The sequence below is a fragment of the Polyodon spathula genome, chromosome 36 (assembly GCF_017654505.1).
Source record: "Polyodon spathula isolate WHYD16114869_AA chromosome 36, ASM1765450v1, whole genome shotgun sequence".
NCBI classification, from domain to species: Eukaryota; Metazoa; Chordata; class Actinopteri; order Acipenseriformes; family Polyodontidae; genus Polyodon; species Polyodon spathula.
In genome coordinates this window covers 4,673,810-4,693,822 of record NC_054569.1, presented here as the reverse complement: position 1 = coordinate 4,693,822, position 20,013 = coordinate 4,673,810, and the positions used below count along the sequence as shown (strand labels likewise).

General features: G+C 43.1%; 1 protein-coding gene across 5 annotated transcripts in view; it reads right to left on the bottom strand.

Moving 5' to 3' along the window:
* The window catches only part of LOC121304030 (cell adhesion molecule 1-like), a 147,528-nt gene that overhangs the window by 5,162 nt on the left and 122,353 nt on the right, over window positions 1-20,013 (bottom strand). For 2 of the 5 annotated variants that reach the window (XM_041234976.1, XM_041234977.1), the window contains 2 exons: window positions 15,152-15,250; window positions 8,236-8,268 (listed from right to left, as the gene is read on the bottom strand). The exons of 1 other annotated variant lie outside the window; for it this stretch is intronic. In XM_041234976.1, the coding sequence (XP_041090910.1) occupies window positions 8,236-8,268; window positions 15,152-15,250 (132 nt within the window). The remainder of the gene's footprint in view (window positions 1-8,235; window positions 8,269-15,151; window positions 15,251-20,013) is intronic. 2 more of the 5 variants (XM_041234979.1, XM_041234978.1) reach the window with 2 other exon arrangements.

Genomic DNA, 20,013 nt, shown 5'->3' with positions numbered 1-20,013 from the left:
CCTCTGCTGTTGATATTGTCATTTGCGTTGAACAATGTCGTCGTTCTCAAGGACACACATGCGTTGTTGTTGTGCATTGTAATCATTTCCACTGGACAGGCTCAAACTTGTGATTCATTAGAAACCTCTGCATAGCATTGAAAGTGACATCGATGGGCAAATATGGGCTGTGGAGCGGTTTCAAACCCACCAATTTAAGCACTTTTGCAGGGTTAGTCGAAATGATATTTGAAAAACGTGCCCATTTCACCGCCTCTTCACTGTCGAGATCTTGTTCCTACACTTTAATATTTGTAATTGCTGTGTTTAGCTGCTGCTGTCCAGAATCTATCCCAGCAGAAGGTTCTAACGTGTCATGCTACCAGGACCCCTTCTGAGAGAGCTGCTGGAATGCATTGTTAATGTACAGTGCCTACACCCCTTTGCCACAAAGGAATCCAATTAAAATCTAAAATGAGTCTAATTAAAACCCCATTACATGCACTCTGCTGCCTCTGTTTACACTTTGGCTGACAGATACCAAATGCTATTTAGCTAAACTCAATTATGGCAACTTTTAAACAAACCTGAGCTAATGCTGTCATTTTCCGTGCACAGGATTGATAGTTACCATTTAACAAGTAAACCAACAGCGTTCAAACTGTCCTTTTTTGTTTGTCGAAACAACTGATGTCATTACATTTGATTTTACCTCGTCCGCATCCCTCTGCCGCTGTGTTAAAACAATCTCCAGAGCCATTTGCACTGGCACTGAATGCAGTACCAACATGGACCACAGGGGGCGACACCTGCACTGTAGCAGACGCCTGCACAAATCGACCGACACGGTCGCCACCCGTCTCCATGAGGCTTTCCACAGAGGCGCGCAGCACCCTCTTGGAGTGCGCCATCCCATTTCAAAATGCTGTTTCCATGGCAACAGCCAAGTGACCTCACTGTACATTACAAAATCCAATAAGAAAAAAAAAAAAAAAAGACAGACCTTCAAGTTTGCAGTGAGGTCTGCGCTCAATATATAAAAAAAAAAAACTGGGCACACTTTTACTGTGGAGTCACCCGTCTAACTTGAATTACAACTCGCTCTTATTCACAGACCAGCTTTATCACAGGCAATTACTCAAGAGGAAGTGCTGGCTCAGGCCTGTCTGTCAGCATTCAGCTTCATAAATTAAACGCACGGTGGAATCAATACTGTTTGAAGCTGGTCTACAAATCAGTCGATGCACGAACTGACGGCCAGTCTTTTAAAAAAATAAATAAAAAAAAATCTGCCACAAATCCATCCTATACTTCAGGGCGCAGATAATCTTAACAATATTGTGGTTGCCGACACAAGGCAATGCGTCGTTTAGATGTTGAGAAGTACTTCTGTACTGCTGACCAGGCTTCGCTCGACAAAGCGATTAGAAGCTGCTGTTAATTGGTTTTGTTTGTCACACGTGCAATTACAGCGTTCTTCAGCTGTCACAGTGATTCACTCCATTTTATAAGAAACTGCTTTAATAATCCCGGCATTAAAGGGAGCTTCACCCTGTCGAAAAAGACAAACAGCGGCTCTGCTTAAATCCAGTCCTCTCGGGTCATTTTAGTGACCTCATTATCACTCAAATTACTCCTTTAATATAGAGAAAGGACACTTCGGAAATCTGTCCGAGGACACTTCTTGTATTGGAAGAAGAAGAAAAAAAAGCATTATCGAGCAAACAGAAAGAGAGATGTTACAGCTTATAGACCCTCGTCCAACAGGGTTAGAGCTAATGAAACCAGTGCGACATTTAATCCAAATGCCAACCACACAGCGTTATGACATTTTATTAACCCGAGATCTGCATTTGCTTAATGCTGACGAGCACTCTCTAAACTAAGCGCTTGCAGCTTGAGTTATAGCAGGGTTTCTTTAACATTTTCTGCATGATCGTTTCAATTGCAAATTTGGTGCGAAAAATAAAAACAAACCAAAACAAAACTCGTAAATCTTGATGCTGCAGGAGTAAAGGAAGACAACTTTCTAAACCCCTCCTCAAACACAGACAAAAATAACAAAGCAAACCCAAGAGCTCTTCTGGGAATCCCATTCGTTTCATCCATTCTGACAGGACTTCACACCCATGCCTCAATTTAATGTTTTGTTTCTTAAACTGACACCTGTAACCAGGGTTCTGTTATCAAACTTGCTGCAGTATTCAAACGTCTTGTTTCAAGCTTTCTTTGACTGACAGCAAGGTTTATATTTTGCAGTCTGTCTGAAGTTTTCAAATTCCTTTTTAAATGAATAGTGACGATATCTTTTTTTTTTTTAAATCACACTAAATACTCAGATGAAATTGAAAATACTAGAAAGAATCCCGAATTCAAGGGAAAAAACGTTTTGACTTGGAAGTCTTTTTCAAAATGACAACAGCCCACACGCAGCCTCACAGAAGCCTGGTCGTACATGACAGTTAATGTGGTCTCAAGGACGTTCTGCAGTCAGCAATGCAAATGCATGGAGGAATCATCTTTTGAAAAGTTCAATGATCTGCCAAATCCACGATGGTGAAAGCTACACAAGTGCCACGCCGACACGGTGTCACATCGCCATGGAAACAAGCTCTAAGATTCCAACTGCAGTTAGACAGTAGAGATGGTATGAAGTGGGCTTTGCAGCTTCACTGAGGTGCATTGTTCCCCACTGGTTCAGAAATCAATCAATGCTCTATCGTGTGTTGCCCTAACTGGTGATATAAAAGACACCAGATACTACTGGCTAGATTCTCCATGCATGTCGCGCCAAACTCATGTTTAGATTGAAACAATGCCCCCAATAACAACACCAAACCAGAAATCACCAACTACAAATCAGAGAAGAGTCTTATAGGTATGCATCAGTGCTTTGTTCTCTTGTAAAACAATTTTGCTAAACAAAGTGTGTGTGTCTGTGTGTGTGCATGCGTACCGTCTGCATTTGCCTGCTTTGCAAGGGGTTTTGTTTTAATTCCCTCAAGCTCGGTCTAATTTAATCATTGTTCACTTCCTTAACCCCTGCAAGTGTGGAAAAGATATCCCTGGAAACAAGCAACAGCATCTCAGAGGATCTAAGCCGTAGAAATATATTCAAACACAAATCAACGCGTGCCAATTAAACCTGTTCCCAGCGCTCAGCTACCTTAGTACAGACACGGGAAAAACACTCAGGATTGTGAAAGGGAAGTTTTATTTTAGGTCTCCAAAGTGCAAGGCAGTTGGCTGAATTCCGCCATTAAAAAAAAAAGAAGAATCAAAATTTGTTTAGCGTCTGAAAATGAATGGCAGTGCAACAGCTAATGCAGTCCCCTTCAAATCCGCTGTCCCTCTCCTTCGCTGTCTCCACAATCAAACCCGTTTGTCACACAATGCCTGAAGCTCTGTCTTAAATCTGTTTAAAACTGACTGCAAATAGATCTAGATTTACCATAACGAGGGGCACAGGGACGAGACACTTGGCCAAGTTCTCCATCATATCCAAAGTGGGAGGCATCGGTAAGGCATTGAGTAAAGAGTCTACACGCTGGTTTGCATCTTTGCTTTTCAATGCACTGGTTACAGCCCAGTACTACTCCCTGGTATTCGATTGGGAAACTGGTTGCTAACTGTACCTTGACATAAAATGTTTCAATAAGACTGGGGGAAACACAAGACTGCCAGGAGGATAAAAAAAAAAAAAAAGGGGGTCAAATAAATCTTTAAGGAAGTGTTGCGTCACACGGCGTGATGTTTGCATCATTGCATTAGTTACTGTTGATGACCGGCAATTTCTTTTTCAACACAAACACACTTTAAATGTCACACGTCTCGCCTGGGCGACTAATCAGCACACAGCCAATCTAATTCCATGCACAGTGTTTGCAGGAATCCAGCTGAACAGCACACTCCCGATGCGTGCATCTGCATAAAAGGTTGCATTACAACCAAGCTGCTGCTGCTTTTAAATGAACCACTCGCCACGCTCGGCCACAAGGAGACCTTTCATTGAGATGGGCTGCAATGAACTCGAAGCAGAGTTATATAAAGACATGTTTTATTCAGCACAGCAGAAGCAGCCTGGCTGTTTCAACGGGAGCCTTTGCTTTAGCATTACATGATCTAGCATTTGAGGATTGAGACATAACTTTAACTATATGAACAGAATATCTTTTATTTGACATCATGTGGTCAAAGAAACTACAAAATGATATTGCAAAAAGCCTACTAGAAGGCAGAACAGCGGTCCAGGCTGCTTCAAGCTAGATTTTCGAAATGTCACATTTTTCAATTTTAGCAGTGCTCTGGCTCCGATTGCTGCTGTTCACCTGTGGTTTTAAAAGACAGGTGTCCTTATTGTTTCCTTTTACATCAACCTCAGCTGAATGCAAAACCAGCACATCATTTTGTTTTATTAAAACACCAACAGCAATATTGGGGGGGGAAAAAACCCCCCAAAAAAACAGGTCTTGCTTCTTAAGCTGAAAGAGTTGAACAAGATGCAGAGCGAGTTTACGCCATAAAGAAAGACTCCTCCCCTTTAAAAAGCACTGGGACCCAGGGCTGTGCTTCCTCTCCGAACGGCCCCCAGTTCCCAACTCCACACAACGGCTGCTGGACACCTGAGCCACTCCTGGACGTTGCCCTTCAATGTTTAAATCACCACCATTAGGAACCAGCAGTTAATGAGTCTGACTGTTCGCCAAGGAACGACGCACTGCGCTCGCTCCTCTTCACTAGCTCTATTTCACAGTTATCACATTGCAAACCATCAGCCAAGCCAAACCTTTACCCCTTTATGATCTGCAGTTAGCAGCACAAAGAAAAAAAAAATCATAATAAATATCATCGTCAGCAGTTCAGGGTATGTTTTAGAAAAAAACAAAAAGGAGAGAAAAAAAGGAAGGTGAAAAAAGAGCAGTGAGGCGGCCAGCGAGATAAAAACAGAAAAGGTAGAAAGGTAGCGAGCAGCTACAAGGGGAGAGGGATTGGTTCTATAAAATGGAGCTTCTGTTGCGTTTTCCCTTGCCAGCATTTTAAGAGCTCCAAACACCAGTGTGTGTGTGTGTGTGTGTGTGTGTAACCGGGAGCAACAGCAATGCAAAAAAAAAAAAAACAAAAGAGCTGAAAAAAAAAAAATAAAAAAAATAAAAACCTGGGATGAAAGCAGCAGAACACAAGCAGCTGAAGAAAGAAAGGGATCTGCAACGGCAGCAGGGAACATGGACATCGATGAGATGAAACCCACTTCCAGCCAGAGCCTTCGTCCTGCGGGAGGCTGGGTGGCATCAACACCGATTCATCTCACTCGAACACAAACCAGCATCAGTGTGAAGGGGGCTGCCAGCAAGGCTCACAGTGATCTTTGGTGCTCTACCACCAGATCACCCAGGCTAGGAGATCTGCAAACCTCCCTACTGTTATTTCTAATTCACACAAACCCAGAGATGTCTTGCGCGGTGCATTCATTTGGACAGCAGACACGCCTTGGAGTTGAAATTGCCAAATGCTTTCTTCTTCCTCATTAGCAGAACACGCACAGGTAACCCTTTAAGGCTGGGCTTTGATGTTATTTTCACTCTCTCCCTGCCAGAACTAAACTACGTAGCACACCTTTAAATACAGGGAGCGAGTTAAGACTCCCAATGCATAGCAGTTTGAGCCAATCAGGGCTTCACAATCAGCTTCAGCTGAAGTTGGATCAAAGAGCAGTGCAATACCAGGAAGCTCCTCGGCCACATCACTCTCTGGACTAATGAAACGGCTCTTTGCAGGTCAGGATTGTTGCAGCTCGCACAAAGCCCTCCAGCCAAGGATGCGCACTCGCTCATTTACTTACAACGGGGAAATGACATGTCAAATTAGAGTCTGACACATGGAGATAAAACGATTTCTCCCGGGGCTAGCGCTGGTCATTATAAAAAGACTAGCAATCTTTTAGTCTCTGGGATTGGCAGATCAAAACTTCACAGGCATTTTATCACAGCCGATAACGGTGTTCATGGCCAGGAGGCGTAATTTGATACAAATTCAGAGACAACCCTTCAAAAAGGGCATAACGTTTGATCGTTGCTGGTCTGGACTGGCATTATGCATGGCACTTTTTGACAATTCGTTACGCCCCCCCCCCCAGCCAACTGGCACTATTTAAACTCGGAGGCACTCATATCTCAATGATGTCCCAATACTTATGAAAGCCATCTGCAGTGTACCAAAAAATAGCTGCCTTTACTCTGCATGACTGGCTTGAACGAAGTCATTCAACGAGTCCTCCTTGGGGTCATTAGCAAACAAGCTTTGCAAGCAAAAATATACTATGTACCAACGGGGAATTGTAGCAGAGCAAAACAAGCTCAGAGCAGGTCGATTGGTTGGGGAAATTTATCAGGATTATGCCGGTCAAGCAGCTGCAGATAATGTTCTTTTGGATGTGTGTTTAAGCAGTTTGAAGTGATTACTGCCCCTGCCTGCCCTGGCTCAAGGAAGTGTGCAGCTGCAGTCAGCTGGACCGCCTCCCTCTGCTTCAGTGAATTGAAGCAGGGAGGACACTGGTGTGACCAGGCTCAGAGACTCTGATCAACTTACAATACAAAACCTCAAGCACCCAGAGATGGCGAGATGCTGTAGGTACTGTGATACAGCTTGTTTGTATACCTTTCAAGGTCAGAAATATTGTTGTCATTTATTTGCATGGCAAACCTTGAAATGAACTCTGTTTGACCATGCCCACAATGGGCATGCAACTGTTTACTGAATTGCTATACCTCCCGATCTCTGTGTTTGCATTACACGTGGATGTGCCTGCAATGCAAACCGTAGCATGGTGCCATATACAAATTCAATACATCAGATATTTTGTATGCAAGGCTTTTTTTTTTTTTTTTTTTAAATTAGAATACAGATAAACAACATTTCACAGTCACATGCAGAAAATTCTGGTAAGTAAGATCAATATAAAGTCATGCAGTAGAAAAAAAAAAGAAATGATTGTATAAATGTATATCCATATATCTATATCTATATCTATATATATACCGTGTAATGATATACTTTCAAATCATGCGCTTCATACATACATTATCACCACCATTGTAAAGTCAGTGTATTGAAATCAAATACATTTATTTTATTCTAGAACTTAATAAAAGATGGCCAAAGGTGAAATGGAAATGGGGATTACAGGCTGCAGCCTTGAACTGCGCCCCTGTGTTCTCTTCACAGCTCTGGTTATTATTTCCAGACCCTTGAAGGTGAGGAGGCGACACAGACAGGATTACACTTGATATGCATACCAACCCAAGCACCGCCCAAGGAATCACAGCAAGGGACAAGCTGTGCAGAACAATGCCAACAGCGTCTGCTTTGCTGGGGATTCACTGCCACTATACAATGCATTCCTCCCAAATACTAACTAGAAGAGTAAATTGCTTCAAATGACATTGACATTTTTTTTTTTTTTCGTTTTATGATGCCTACAATCATTCTGAGTGGTGCGTTCCTGACTCGCATATGCAGATTGTTAACCTGGCTCAAGGGGCGAGTGGAGTTGTAACTGCCTCCTTCGTTCCCTTGCTCCAAGTTCCAAGTAGATTCACCACAGACTTCTAACAAAGACTAGATCAGCAGTGTCTGTAGCCTGTAGTAGCCGGCTCTACAGACACTCTAGTCTCCAGCATCACGTCTATGATGACTCTACTGGAGATGACCCAGGATTCATTCTTTTCAATGTGGGTTTCTTCAAATCTATTTAAAAGCAGAACAATGTGACACATTTCAAATTGCTGTGCTTCATAATTCAAGGTCTACTTAGCATTCACAAGTTGCTTTTTGTAACACGTACTAGGTCTCCTTTACACACATTGAAAACATGTTGCTTAGCCTCTAGAGGTTTACCTCGAGGTTTCTGAAGTGTTGGGCGTTACGAATGACTGAAAAAAAAAAAAATGTACAAATGAAGCTATTCACTCGAGAATATTGGAGAAGAACTTTCTTTTTTTTTCTTTGTAAACACACTTGCTGCCACAGATGCAGGCATACGTCATACTTCAAAAAGCCGTATGCAATAATCAATTTGTGATCGAAAATTTAGGAACATAATAAAAAGCATACGCACGTTTCAAATTCAGAAACGGCACGACAAAAAAAAAAAAAAAAAAGTCCATCTCCAGCAGCAGTCATGCAAGACCAGCGAGGGTCTCTGCAAGCTTGTTCTGCCACGGCAGCTAGTCTAGCATGAGAAAGAGGAACGATACCCACCGTGGACTGCAGGCTCTGTCGTCGGCGTGGTGTCTGAACAGACGAGCGGAGGAAGGGGAGAAACAGGAGGAACAGCATGCAAAAGAGGGAGAACGGGAAATAAAAAAAACAAAGAAGGGACAAGTAAGACGTGAGAGCTGGGCATTCAAAGAACATGGCATGACAAAGGAGGCCGTGGCTTCCGGGCAGCGAGTGGCACTCCGTCTCGGTCTGTCTCGCACGTCTTCCTCCTGCTGTCTCTTCCCCACCACTGCTCTCTGTCAGGGTCAAGGTTAAAGGGCATCTGAGGCAGTGCTAAGACCCTGCACTTGTCAATATTATGTGCATTCTTTTTTTTTCTGTAAATAGTTATATGTTGTCAAATTAAAGTTTGACAGAGACGAGGTTACAGCTGATTAACTGATAGTCAGTTAGACCCAGCCGCATGTTCTGGGGCTGAGTTAGTTTAGACTCCCCCTCCCTTAGAGCACGCACACTTCAGGTAATGAAAGCTGTATAATTCTACAACAGTCTTTGAGTTGTGGAATATATTTCTTTCTGTTTCATTTTATTTATTCGTTTGATCTGGGCGTGAGACACTAAGAGCATTAAAATAATCACTGAAAGGAGCACAGCTGCAGTACAAGTGTGAAATTGGGACGGCTTTTTGAAGGAGGCAAAACATTTCAGTGCAGCACAGCTCAGCAAGCGCGGCACAGGGAAATGCAACTCTAAAATGCCTGCAGCTTGTCTATTGCTTCCACCAGGGTCCTTGTAGCTGCTCCAGGATCTTTGCCAGTCTCCACAGAACAATAAATACACCCCAGTCTATTCAAACAGCATGGCAATGGAGTCTCACGTCCAGGCTATTAAAGAGCACAGTGCACTGAGATGGATTTCAGGTCATGCAGTCGAAAGGTCTGTCTACTTGATTTAGTTTGTTATCGTTTTATGTCAGAATTAAGTTTGAAATTGTCTGTCAAGTTTGACTGGTTCTTTCTAAGACAAAATACCTAAATTGAATTCAAAACCTCTATGGATATAGCAATCCTTCGGAGTAGTGCCTTCATAATAAAACATGTCTATTGGCATGTATACTGGCACTATCCTTTACATTCATTACAGACCGGGTGATTTCCCTAGAGCTCTGAACTGCATTTACACTATTATTATTACTACTACTATTATTATTTCTTCTTTTGCACACAGTGATTTTGACACCACAAAACTGCATGCTTTTAACAGCTGGGAGCAAAGGATGCCCGGTGTTGAAGCCCACGAGGGGGCCTGCGAGGACTTTGAGAGCTCTTACCGAAGGGAATGTGCGTTTTACACAGACCGTGCCACTTGCTGTCCACTGGGGTTTGTGCACATTTTCAAAAAAGAAAACAAAAGCAGCTGTTAATTCATGTGATCAAGCAAATTAAATGAATGTACTTACTGTAGCCAGCAGGGTTAGAATGGTTAACCCTGAGCTCAATATAGCAGCACTGAGCTCAGCAAAGAGGCAGATAGTGGAGATAAAGATAAAGCCGAATAAACCTAAATCTTGCACGCGTGTCTGACTGGTTACAGAAGTGTGCGTACAGCACGCGTTCAGCAATGTTGCAGCACAGTGCATGCAGTGTTTTGTTGTGCGTGCAGCACGCGTTCAGCAACGTTGCAGCACAGTGCATGCAGTGTTTTGTTGTGCGTGCAGCACGCATTCAGCAATGTTGCAGCACAGTGCATGCACAGTGTTTTGTTGTGCGTGCAGCACGCGTTCAGCAATGTTGCAGCACAGTGCATGCAGTGTTTTGTTGTGCGTGCAGCATGCGTTCAGCAATGTTGCAGCACAGTGCATGCACAGTGTTTTATTGTGCGTGCAGCACGCGTTCAGCAATGTTGCAGCACAGTTCATGCACACTGTTTTGTTGTGTGTAGTTATCTTTATCCAAAGTATACCTTATTAAAAGTGTGTGATGGGACGGTCTGTTTTAAATCACTGAGAAAGTGTAACACCTCACTTTCAGTTAGAAAAAAAGTTCTTATCAGCCTTGCATGTAAAGAAATCTATAAAAAGTTCAGTGGAGGCTGAAGTTGTTGGGAAATGAACGTTTTGAAACCCTGCAAGAGATCGCTAGAATGTGGATCCTGGTGCTTTACGTTACAGATTTCCTGTGCTGTATGCAACTTTACTCTCTTATTCTACAAGAATGAGGCATTGATAGTGGGAGTGAGTCAGGACACCAGCTGTCAAAACTTTCTAAATCTATAGCAGTGAAATATGAATGCAAAAAGAAAAAAAAGAAGAAAAGAACATAAAGAAAGGTAAGTGGTGAGAAATCTATTTTAAACTTTGGCCTGTCTCCTCTTTTAAGCGCAGTGTACATTAGTAGCTAGAGGGCAGTTTCCTTTAGTTTCCCTTTTCCCTTTGATTACCAGAGATGTTCTAAAGTTGTGGTCTGCACTGAACTAGTGTGTGCCCTCATGCTAAACTCCCCCAGTCCTGCTTCAGCAATGATAATTCCCATCTCCGCTCTCTGCTAAAAGGTCTGCCCTGCAGACTCGCTGGCTGTATGGTGGAAGACCGGGCTGAGTGAAGTTCAGGGATCAAAGTACTGCCTCAAAACCTGCATTCACATGAAAGCAAGACGTTCCGAGGTGTAGCTGCTGCCTCTTTGACTCTGCCTTGTCCTCTAGGCATGGACGAGAACATGCAGCGTGGGACTGCATTCTTAAACAGACAAGCGGCTGCAAAGGCAATCCGACAACATGAAGCACTTCTTCTGTGGGGGCTGAATCTTAAAACAGTGACTCATTTAACGCCTAAAACTAAAAAATGAACGGTTCCCTACAGCTTAAGTGTGGCACAGTTGTATTTTGGCACTTGAGCGGTTTTGCCATGCTTTACCCCTACTTGTGCATTTACCACAGTTTATCCTGGTTTCCCGTGTTTATTAATATGCTTTACCATACCTCGCTTGTTTACCTGTGCTTTGCCATGCTTTCACTGTGCTGTAATCATTTTTTGCTATGGGAAAAACTTTTATAAGAGTTCAAATGGTGACCTTTCACCTGCTTCCCTGCATGTCCCCAGTGGATGTAGATAACACACCAGTAATAAATACCCCATAGGACACAGGCGGTGTTTCTTACCTACACTGGGGGCAGTGTTGTAGGGGGACAGGTTACCGGTTACACTGTGGTGTACCAGCAGACCTTCAAGAGGTTTTAGAGCCCAAAGAGGTCTTTAAACGCCCGAGTTTTAAAGGCAGGTATCTCTACTTGTCTAACTGTTCGTTAACCAAATTCTTGGTAAAATAATAATGTGATCAAATGGTTGTGGTTTAAAGGGTTAATCAGACAGACAGGATCTCCTGCAGTGTATCTCCTGTTGCTCTCCCATAAGTCAATTCAGACAGGACCTTACTAAATAGCGCATTTAAAAGCATTTTTATTTTAATGCACCTCTATTTTCTACACAAACTGCAGTGTATTTGCACATTTCCCCTGGTGCTGGAGTTTGCATACCATCAATCCAGTTTGATCACCTCCTCACGCTGCTTTCCTCTGCGCAGTTCCAGCTGCGTTCCAAACAGAGGCAGTTCTGGAGTCCCCTGTGTTACAGCTACCAGCTCTAATAAAAATCACTGCAGTCAACACAGTCTCTATCTCTCTCTCTCGCTCTCTCTCTGTGTGCATGAACCGCCCTGCTTTAGTGCTCTGGCCCTGTGGACTCGCGTCCAGAGATCACTTCCCTGTGGACTTTTCAAACCCCCACCAGACCTTCTTAAAACTTTACCAACACTGTCAGGCTGCTTGTAAGGGTCACATAACTGAAGCCAGTGCAAGAACTTAAAATGCTGAAATAAGATCAGAAAAGAAAGTGAAGACATGTTGTGACGCCTGGCCCTGTGTTTAGTGGCTTTTTTTTGTATTATGGTTTAATGTGTTTGCATTGTTTTTGTATTACTGGTTAATGTGTTTGCATTGTTTTTGTATTACTGTGTAATGTGTTTGCATTGTTTTTGTATTATTGTGCAATGTGTTTGCATTGTTTTTGTATTATTGTGCAATGTGTTTGCATTGTTTTTGTATTACTGTGCAATGTGTTTGCATTGTTTTTGTATTACTGTGCAATGTGTTTGCATTGTTTTTGTATTACTGTGCAATGTGTTTGCATTGTTTTTGTATTACTGTGCAATGTGTTTGCATTGTTTTTGTATTACTGTGCAATGTGTTTGCATTGTTTTTGTATTACTGTGCAATGTGTTTGCATTGTTTTTGTATTACTGTGCAATGTGTTTGCATTGTTTTTGTATTACTGTGCAATGTGTTTGCATTGTTTTTGTATTATTGTGCAATGTGTTTGCATTGTTTTTGTATTACTGTGCAATGTGTTTGCATTGTTTTTGTATTACTGTGCAATGTGTTTGCATTGTTTTTGTATTACTGTGCAATGTGTTTGCATTGTTTTTGTATTACTGTGTAATGTGTTTGCATTGTTTTTGTATTAATGTTTAATGTATCTGTGTTAAAAGCAGTCAGCTGTCAACACGGCTGTGATTTCAGTACAGTGACCAGAACCCTTGTGCTTTACTTCTTTTGAATTATTCAGCTGCTCACTTAAAACAATCCATAAAAATAAAGTAAATAAATAAACTAAACCAAAAAAAAAAGCATGTGTCCGAGTATCGATATCCATGCATTTGGTAGCTGTGTTTTCAGCAGCAACCGCAATAAACAGAAATTAATAGCATCTGTTCCCAGTGTGAATATGGGGGGAGTGCCAGTTTTTCATTTAGTTATTTGCCCCCAGTAGAAATGGCAATTTTGTCATCTCTACATGTCAGCTCCAGCAGCTGCGAAGCACTTTAGCCCTATAAGGGTTTAATGGATTTATTTTTTTTAAAAGTGCTGTAAGGCCCATTTCATTTCTCTTTGAGCCAGTTGATCAGATATATTACATTTCTAAGCGGCTCTCTACCTCCTTTCACCGACAAATTCATTGGGCCCTCCTGATCTATAACCATCAGCTGTATGTGAACAAATGGAGCCAGTCTTCTCGGGGTGTTATGGGCCTAGGGAGCGGACATTTTCATAATACATGGATAGAAATTACATTTTAAAAAGGAGATTCCTGCAGGCGTTCTGAAAACCCCCCTGCTGATAATAAGCATTGAAAAGGTGCTCTAATACCAAGGCGATACATTATCTACCAACAAAGGGCAGATTTACTAAGTGCCCACCACCCCCATGTTGTATAGAAATGGGCAAATCTCTGAAAGCAGCACACACACACACACACACACACACACAGCACTGAACGATCATTTACAGGTGCACTGATCCTTTCTTCTTTCTCTTTAAATAATCAGGATAGCTTTAAGAAGGTTCTAACCTTTGAAAAAACATTTCTTGGAAAGCTGCCAGTGAAAACAAAGCCCCCCCCTTTTTTTTTTTTTAGGAACAGTTTTGACCGGCTCAGTAGGAGTGGAGTTTGCAGAGACAGTGGCTTCAAGAACAGGCTGGGGGGAGGGTGGGGGGGTGAACAAACTGGACAGCCAACAAGACCTGGTTCTAGAATGGTATACTAAGGGCGACTGCAAAAACGTATTTTAGCATAAAACTGAACACCTGTGCAACACTTAAACTTTAAGGGCCCTTTCACCTGACTCACTGTGCTGCGATTGCTTATTCCAGACTACACTGCCCACGAAGGACTGCAAAATCTGTATTGATATTTATTTACACGTCACATGTTCAAAACACAATATCAAATCTAGCAAATATTGCTTTAGGAGGATGTAAACAGAAAAACAGAAAAAGCAATAACCCAGAGTTGAAAAAGCCTGGTGCTCTGTGCTTGTAAATCCAGAGAAAACATGGGAATGGCTCCCTAATAACTGAAACCCAATCCATGCCAATCCTCTTCTCATTTACTGTTCCTGAAGCAGGCTTGGCAGTGCTGTATACTGGGTTTCTGAAGGGTCGTTTACACGATTTAGATTGCTTCTGGCTGCCCACTTCTCAAAAGGCTCACGAGTGGACAAATGATCTCATTTATACATTGCTCTTGTCTTGCCAAGTGAGATTACCGCAGTCTCCACACAGGCGGGTCATCATGGATTAATGAATCACACTGCTTTCTTTACACAATACCCTGTGTATCTTAATACTGTGATACAAGACCGGACACACAACACAGCTCATTGCAGTTCAGCAAGCGGTTCTTGAATGAAGAATACGTGCATTTTATATCTGGTATCCCACCTGGACCATCACATGCACGGTGACACACATCAGATCATGACATCGGTACTCTCCTACTCTCTCGAGAACTTGTTCGTTTTCAGTGGTTTTGAAAACTGTCCACTTGTCACACAAATGCAAAACATAAAAGCATATAATGCGGTCCCCAGCCTTTATCAGAAAACTAATTAGACCTGTTTACAAACTGGGAACATTAAAACATAGAGCCCGTTCTATTACAAAACCACTGAGAGAAAGCCAGAGTGACGAGCCGAGCACACGGCAGCCTGGAGCTGCTCCCCGACAGAGGCATTTCAGAAAGGGTTACAAAAAGGACAGAAGCTTTGCAGGCTTCCAAAAACATGATGTCATCGTCACCCACCAGGGGAGGGGACACAGCGGGGAGGTGTAATCTGACAGGCATGATAACAAACAATCCTGATAAGACCGTACAGCCGGCCGGGCTAAATTGGGAACCATCAGCTGTGTGACTAGGAATGTGTTTCGACAGGCTGCACGTGACGCCACAAGAGTGAAAACTGGCATTCGTTACGAAGCGTGGGATCTCATCAGGCTAGGTCTGCTTCTGTCTGAGCCCTATGGGCTGCAACACAAGCTGCTTCTCATCAGAAACAGCCAGCAGCCCAACACATAGCAGAAAGCAGCAGCGATGATGTCACAGGGCAGGCATGAGATACTGTACCTTCTTCAATGCTTGTTGGAATGGTGGTGGTGGTGGTGGTGGTGGTGGTGGTGGTGGTGGTGGTGGTAGTTGTGGGTATAGGGGTAGTGGTGAGAGCATCTGGATGGGAAAAAAAAAAACACAAGACAAACAAACACAATGAAAAAATGAAAGCAGCAAATAATAATAAATTAATAAAAAGCCAAAGCAGATTCACATTTCTCTTGATATGATTATTTTTTCTTCCTTTTCTTATGGAAACAAAGCCTGGGGGCATGCTGTTTGAAAGACCATGACGAGACAGGTTTGGACACGTCTTGTTAACATATCAAGATCTATATTGTCCCACACAGCTCCTTGCTGAAGAACAGTCAACCGTTCCCAATTGCTTTGCAGTATGTGTCGTGGTTTTGTGCCAATTACTGACCAAATAAGGGCAGTGCCAAGGCCAAACAACTTATGCCAGGCCTCCAGAGTGGAACAGTATATGAAGCAGCCTCAACCAGCTTTAAATAACAAGGACAATGGCACCACAGAAACACTGTCAGATATTTGATGAAGGGCACAGCGAAATAATAAACAAACAAGCAAATAATAAACACACACATATATATAAACAAGTTAAACATGGTTCTGTAATTACACCCTCTTTCGCATTGCTTTTCTGCAATACTACATGAATAGCAGAATCTGTTCCATACTTATTATTATTAATGATATTTTTATATAGCACGTGGACCACCATCACAAAGTGCGTTACAGAGGTAGGCTGTGAACTGTGCATTATATGCAGAGACACTTACTGAAATTGATAACACATCTCATCTGCAGGATAGAGCACAAGGAGGTTAAGTGACTTGCTCAGGGTCACACAGTGTGTCAGTCAGTTGCAGAGGTGGGGTTTGAACCGGTGACCTTCTGGTTACAAGCCCTGGACTTTAACCACTGGACCACACTGCCTCCTTATCACAATTTGGGAGACTTTCACTGCAGAAGGGGGAACCACAACTGCAAGATTTTTAGAATTTGCATCAGTAAAAAAACAAAGAAACATCAGAATGGCTGAAGCGCAGTATTGATGCCTGTCAAAAAGGCAGAGAAATGAACGTGTTTTGCTGTGTGAAAAGCTATGACAGCAGCCATGAATGATCTCAATATCCAGGCAAACACGAGGCCCCTGCTGGGGTTAACAATGTGAACAGCACAGGCTGATGAAACCGGCTCACTCGCTCGCTTTACTGTCCTTGCTCCATCAAAACCTCTCAGTGGGAGCCAAAGCACTTGGGAGCTAATGATAAAATATAAAAGGCAATGATAATGTCACTCAGAGAATGAGGGGAATGAGCAGCGCCTCCTGGCAGCCATCCTGTAAGGAATGTCACTGTTTTAAGATGGTTTGCTGCCTCCCTCAACGTCTTAATGTCTTTCTGCAACACTGTGCACGCAGCCTGCTGTCTCATGCACACATTAACATGGGATGTGCAAGATTGATATAGAAAGGGCAGGGTTCATTGGCATCAGGTCTCAGGTTTACAAGGGCTGGAACTCTATCAACCAGCGAATAAAACAAGGAAGATAAAGACGTCCTCGTTGTCTGGTTTTATACGTTCCACACAGTTCCGTTTAGCATTGCTGCTGCAACTCAGCACTAGTTACCAGCTCACCGAAATGTCCTGGACAGAATATAACGGGAGTCAACGGGGGTTGTGCTGTGCAGCTGAAGGCACTAATTACTTTGAGAAAGGGCACTTTCTGGTCCTGCTGGAAGAGAACCCCTATCTGACTCCTCTGATTACAGTGCAGATGCACATGATGCGCTCACAATCTCCTCCCAGAGCTCTGTCTGGCTGTGGCAGGTAATCACTGTTCTTTATCCTCTCCGGCTGTACTCAAGCAGATTATTATAAGCACAGGAAAAAGGTCAACTGCTCCCACGATGAATCATTTCTGTGGTATTTGTATTGCACTTAGAATGAATCACTTTGATGAATACGGTTGTAATGTCATTATTGAACTTGCTGTACAATGCTGGCTAAATACCCATGTGTCTTATGTTGTGTATGAATATCTATACTAATAATGCCTTATGCACCTATATTTTCATGTATACTGTTATAGGGAACTGACCATGTACTAGTATTGCTATAGGCAAGCTAGAACTATGTTTCATGGTGTCTGATTGTCTCAGGCATTTTACCACTTGTGGCTAAGTGTTCCTTTTCTCTTACTATTTTAAATGAATTGCGTGCATGGATTTGAAAATCAATTAAAAACGAGACAATACTAATTTGCCTATTGTCACAGTGGTTTGCACAGCACATCCAAACTGCAGAAGCAATGGGGTGTTGTAATAAATGTGCAGGCTGCTGCATACGGCTCCAGTCAGAGGCAGCAGCAGGTAAGGAATCGTGTGGGACTGCAGTGAGTTGAGACTTTCCACCCCAGGGAAGCCGCTCACTCAGTGTGGCGTCCGCTGCACTGCGGCTCTGTGTAAAGCCATGGAGGAGACCACCTGCGACGAGCCCATCTCATCCCTGTTCTAACGCTTGGCAAGCCGATGATCAGAGCACTCCGACAGCATCAGAAACAGAATCCCCCAACTCAGCGTGCAAGGCTATTCATCAGCCCTCTAAAAACACACCTGCTGAGCTGACAGGTAACTGGGCAGACTGATCCTGCAGCATGAGATTAGCTGGAGGGAAGCTGACAGATCTATAATGAGCAGCCTGTGTGTAGCACACACTGAGGAGCAGCCTGTGTGTAGCACACACTGAGGAGCAGCCTGTGTGTAGCACACGCTGAGGAGCAGCCTGTGTGTAGCACACACTGAGGAGCAGCCTGTGTGTAGCACACGCTGAGGAGCAGCCTGTGTGTAGCACACGCTGAGGAGCAGCCTGTGTGTAGCACACGCTGAGGAGCAGCCTGTGTGTAGCACACGCTGAGGAGCAGCCTGAGCACACGCTGAGGAGCAGCCTGTGTGTAGCACACACTGAGGAGCAGCCTGTGTGTAGCACACACTGAGGAGCAGCCTGTGTGTAGCACACGCTGAGGAGCAGCCTGTGTGTAGCACACACTGAGGAGCAGCCTGTGTGTAGCACACACTGAGGAGCAGCCTGTGTGTAGCACACGCTGAGGAGCAGCCTGTGTGTAGCACACGCTGAGGAGCAGCCTGTGTGTAGCACACGCTGAGGAGCAGCCTGTGTGTAGCACACGCTGGGGAGCAGCCTGTGTGTAGCACACGCTGAGGAGCAGCCTGTGTGTAGCACACACTGAGGAGCAGCCTGTGTGTAGCACACACTGAGGAGCAGCCTGTGTGTAGCACACACTGAGGAGCAGCCTGTGTGTAGCACACACTGAGGAGCAGCCTGTGTGTAGCACACACTGAGGAGCAGACTCATGTTTGTATAACACCCAGCTCTTGTACACCAGCTGTAACAAAACACTTGGGAGCTTCTTTATGTACCTTTAATTGCAACGTTAACTGCTGCGGCACTGTCTACAAAATCACTCATTTACACGCCTTTTAAAACCTCGACATTTGCGCACGGGCACACGGTTTCATGATACAAATTTGGGAATTAAAGAAGGCACCCGACGCTTCTCAAGTGAGGGCAAACAATCTGAAATAACAATGTTTACACTGCACTGGCAAACAGTGCGTTTTTATGGGGAGCCTGAAGAGGAGTGTGCGCGGGTGATGTAAAGAATGGATAACGGACTGGCAGCTTTGCCTGTTTATCCGTGGTGGGTAAAGTCTAGGATACAGCAGATTCTGAAAACTTAAGTATTAAAAACACGTTTTGGCATCTACAGTCATGTGTTAGTAAAGGCTGCACAGGACCTGGTGGAAGGGCTAACACCAGGCTAGAAAGAGTCTCTTCATTAGGACAGCTCAGTTTCATTACTGTCAGCTGCATTGCCTCTATTGAAAACACAGAAGCCACTGATTGGAAATGCGAGCTGTGGAGCAAGGGAATGTGAGGATTAACCTGGATAGCAGGGCAGGGAGGAGAAACAGCACAGCCAGAATTAATAAGAAACTAATAATCAGAGTGCAAGAAAGCGCACAAAACTAATCAGGCTAATACAAGCCAGGCTGCAGGGATTTCAGGAAGCCGATTACTCCAGCAACAGCTTCCGCTGGCTAGGTTATCTGTAAACTCTTGATTATGCATGCAAGCTTTCTACCAAAAAACAATTATATTATTATTATTATTATTATTATTAATTCTGCTTAGCTCAGAAAACAGACATGTATTTGGTTGTGTGAAATGCATTGTTTCAACCTATTTCCAAACACCACCTCCCACTTCTGCCATGTTTTATTATTCTCACCTCCTCCCCCTCATCACTGCATGCATCTTTTACACGGGGTGTGTTTTAATCTTGCACGATTGCACCCTCACTTCATGCCGGCCTATGGAAGCAAATTCCTAAGAAGCCTGCCTTCTGTTCCACAACCAGAAAGACAAAAAAATAAAAAATCTTCTGTATTTCTTTTGTCCATTTATATACAGCTCTGGCCACAAGTGTTGCATCAACCTATATAATTAACTCATTTTGCTTAAGAAAGTCGAATGAAACCTGCTACAATATGTTACATTAACATATTGAATTACACACAGTTTGTTAGTTTTCCTATATACTGACAAAATCTAACATGAAAGACCAGACGACCATTATGGCTTCCGATAGACTTTTGCGATATCGTTTTGTAGTATCTTTGATTACATGATGTTAAATAAAAGATCTAAATATTTATATATATATATATATATATATATATATATATATATATATATATAGATAGATAGATAGATATAGATAGATAGATAGATAGATAGATAGATAGATAGATAGATAGATAGATAGATAGATAGATA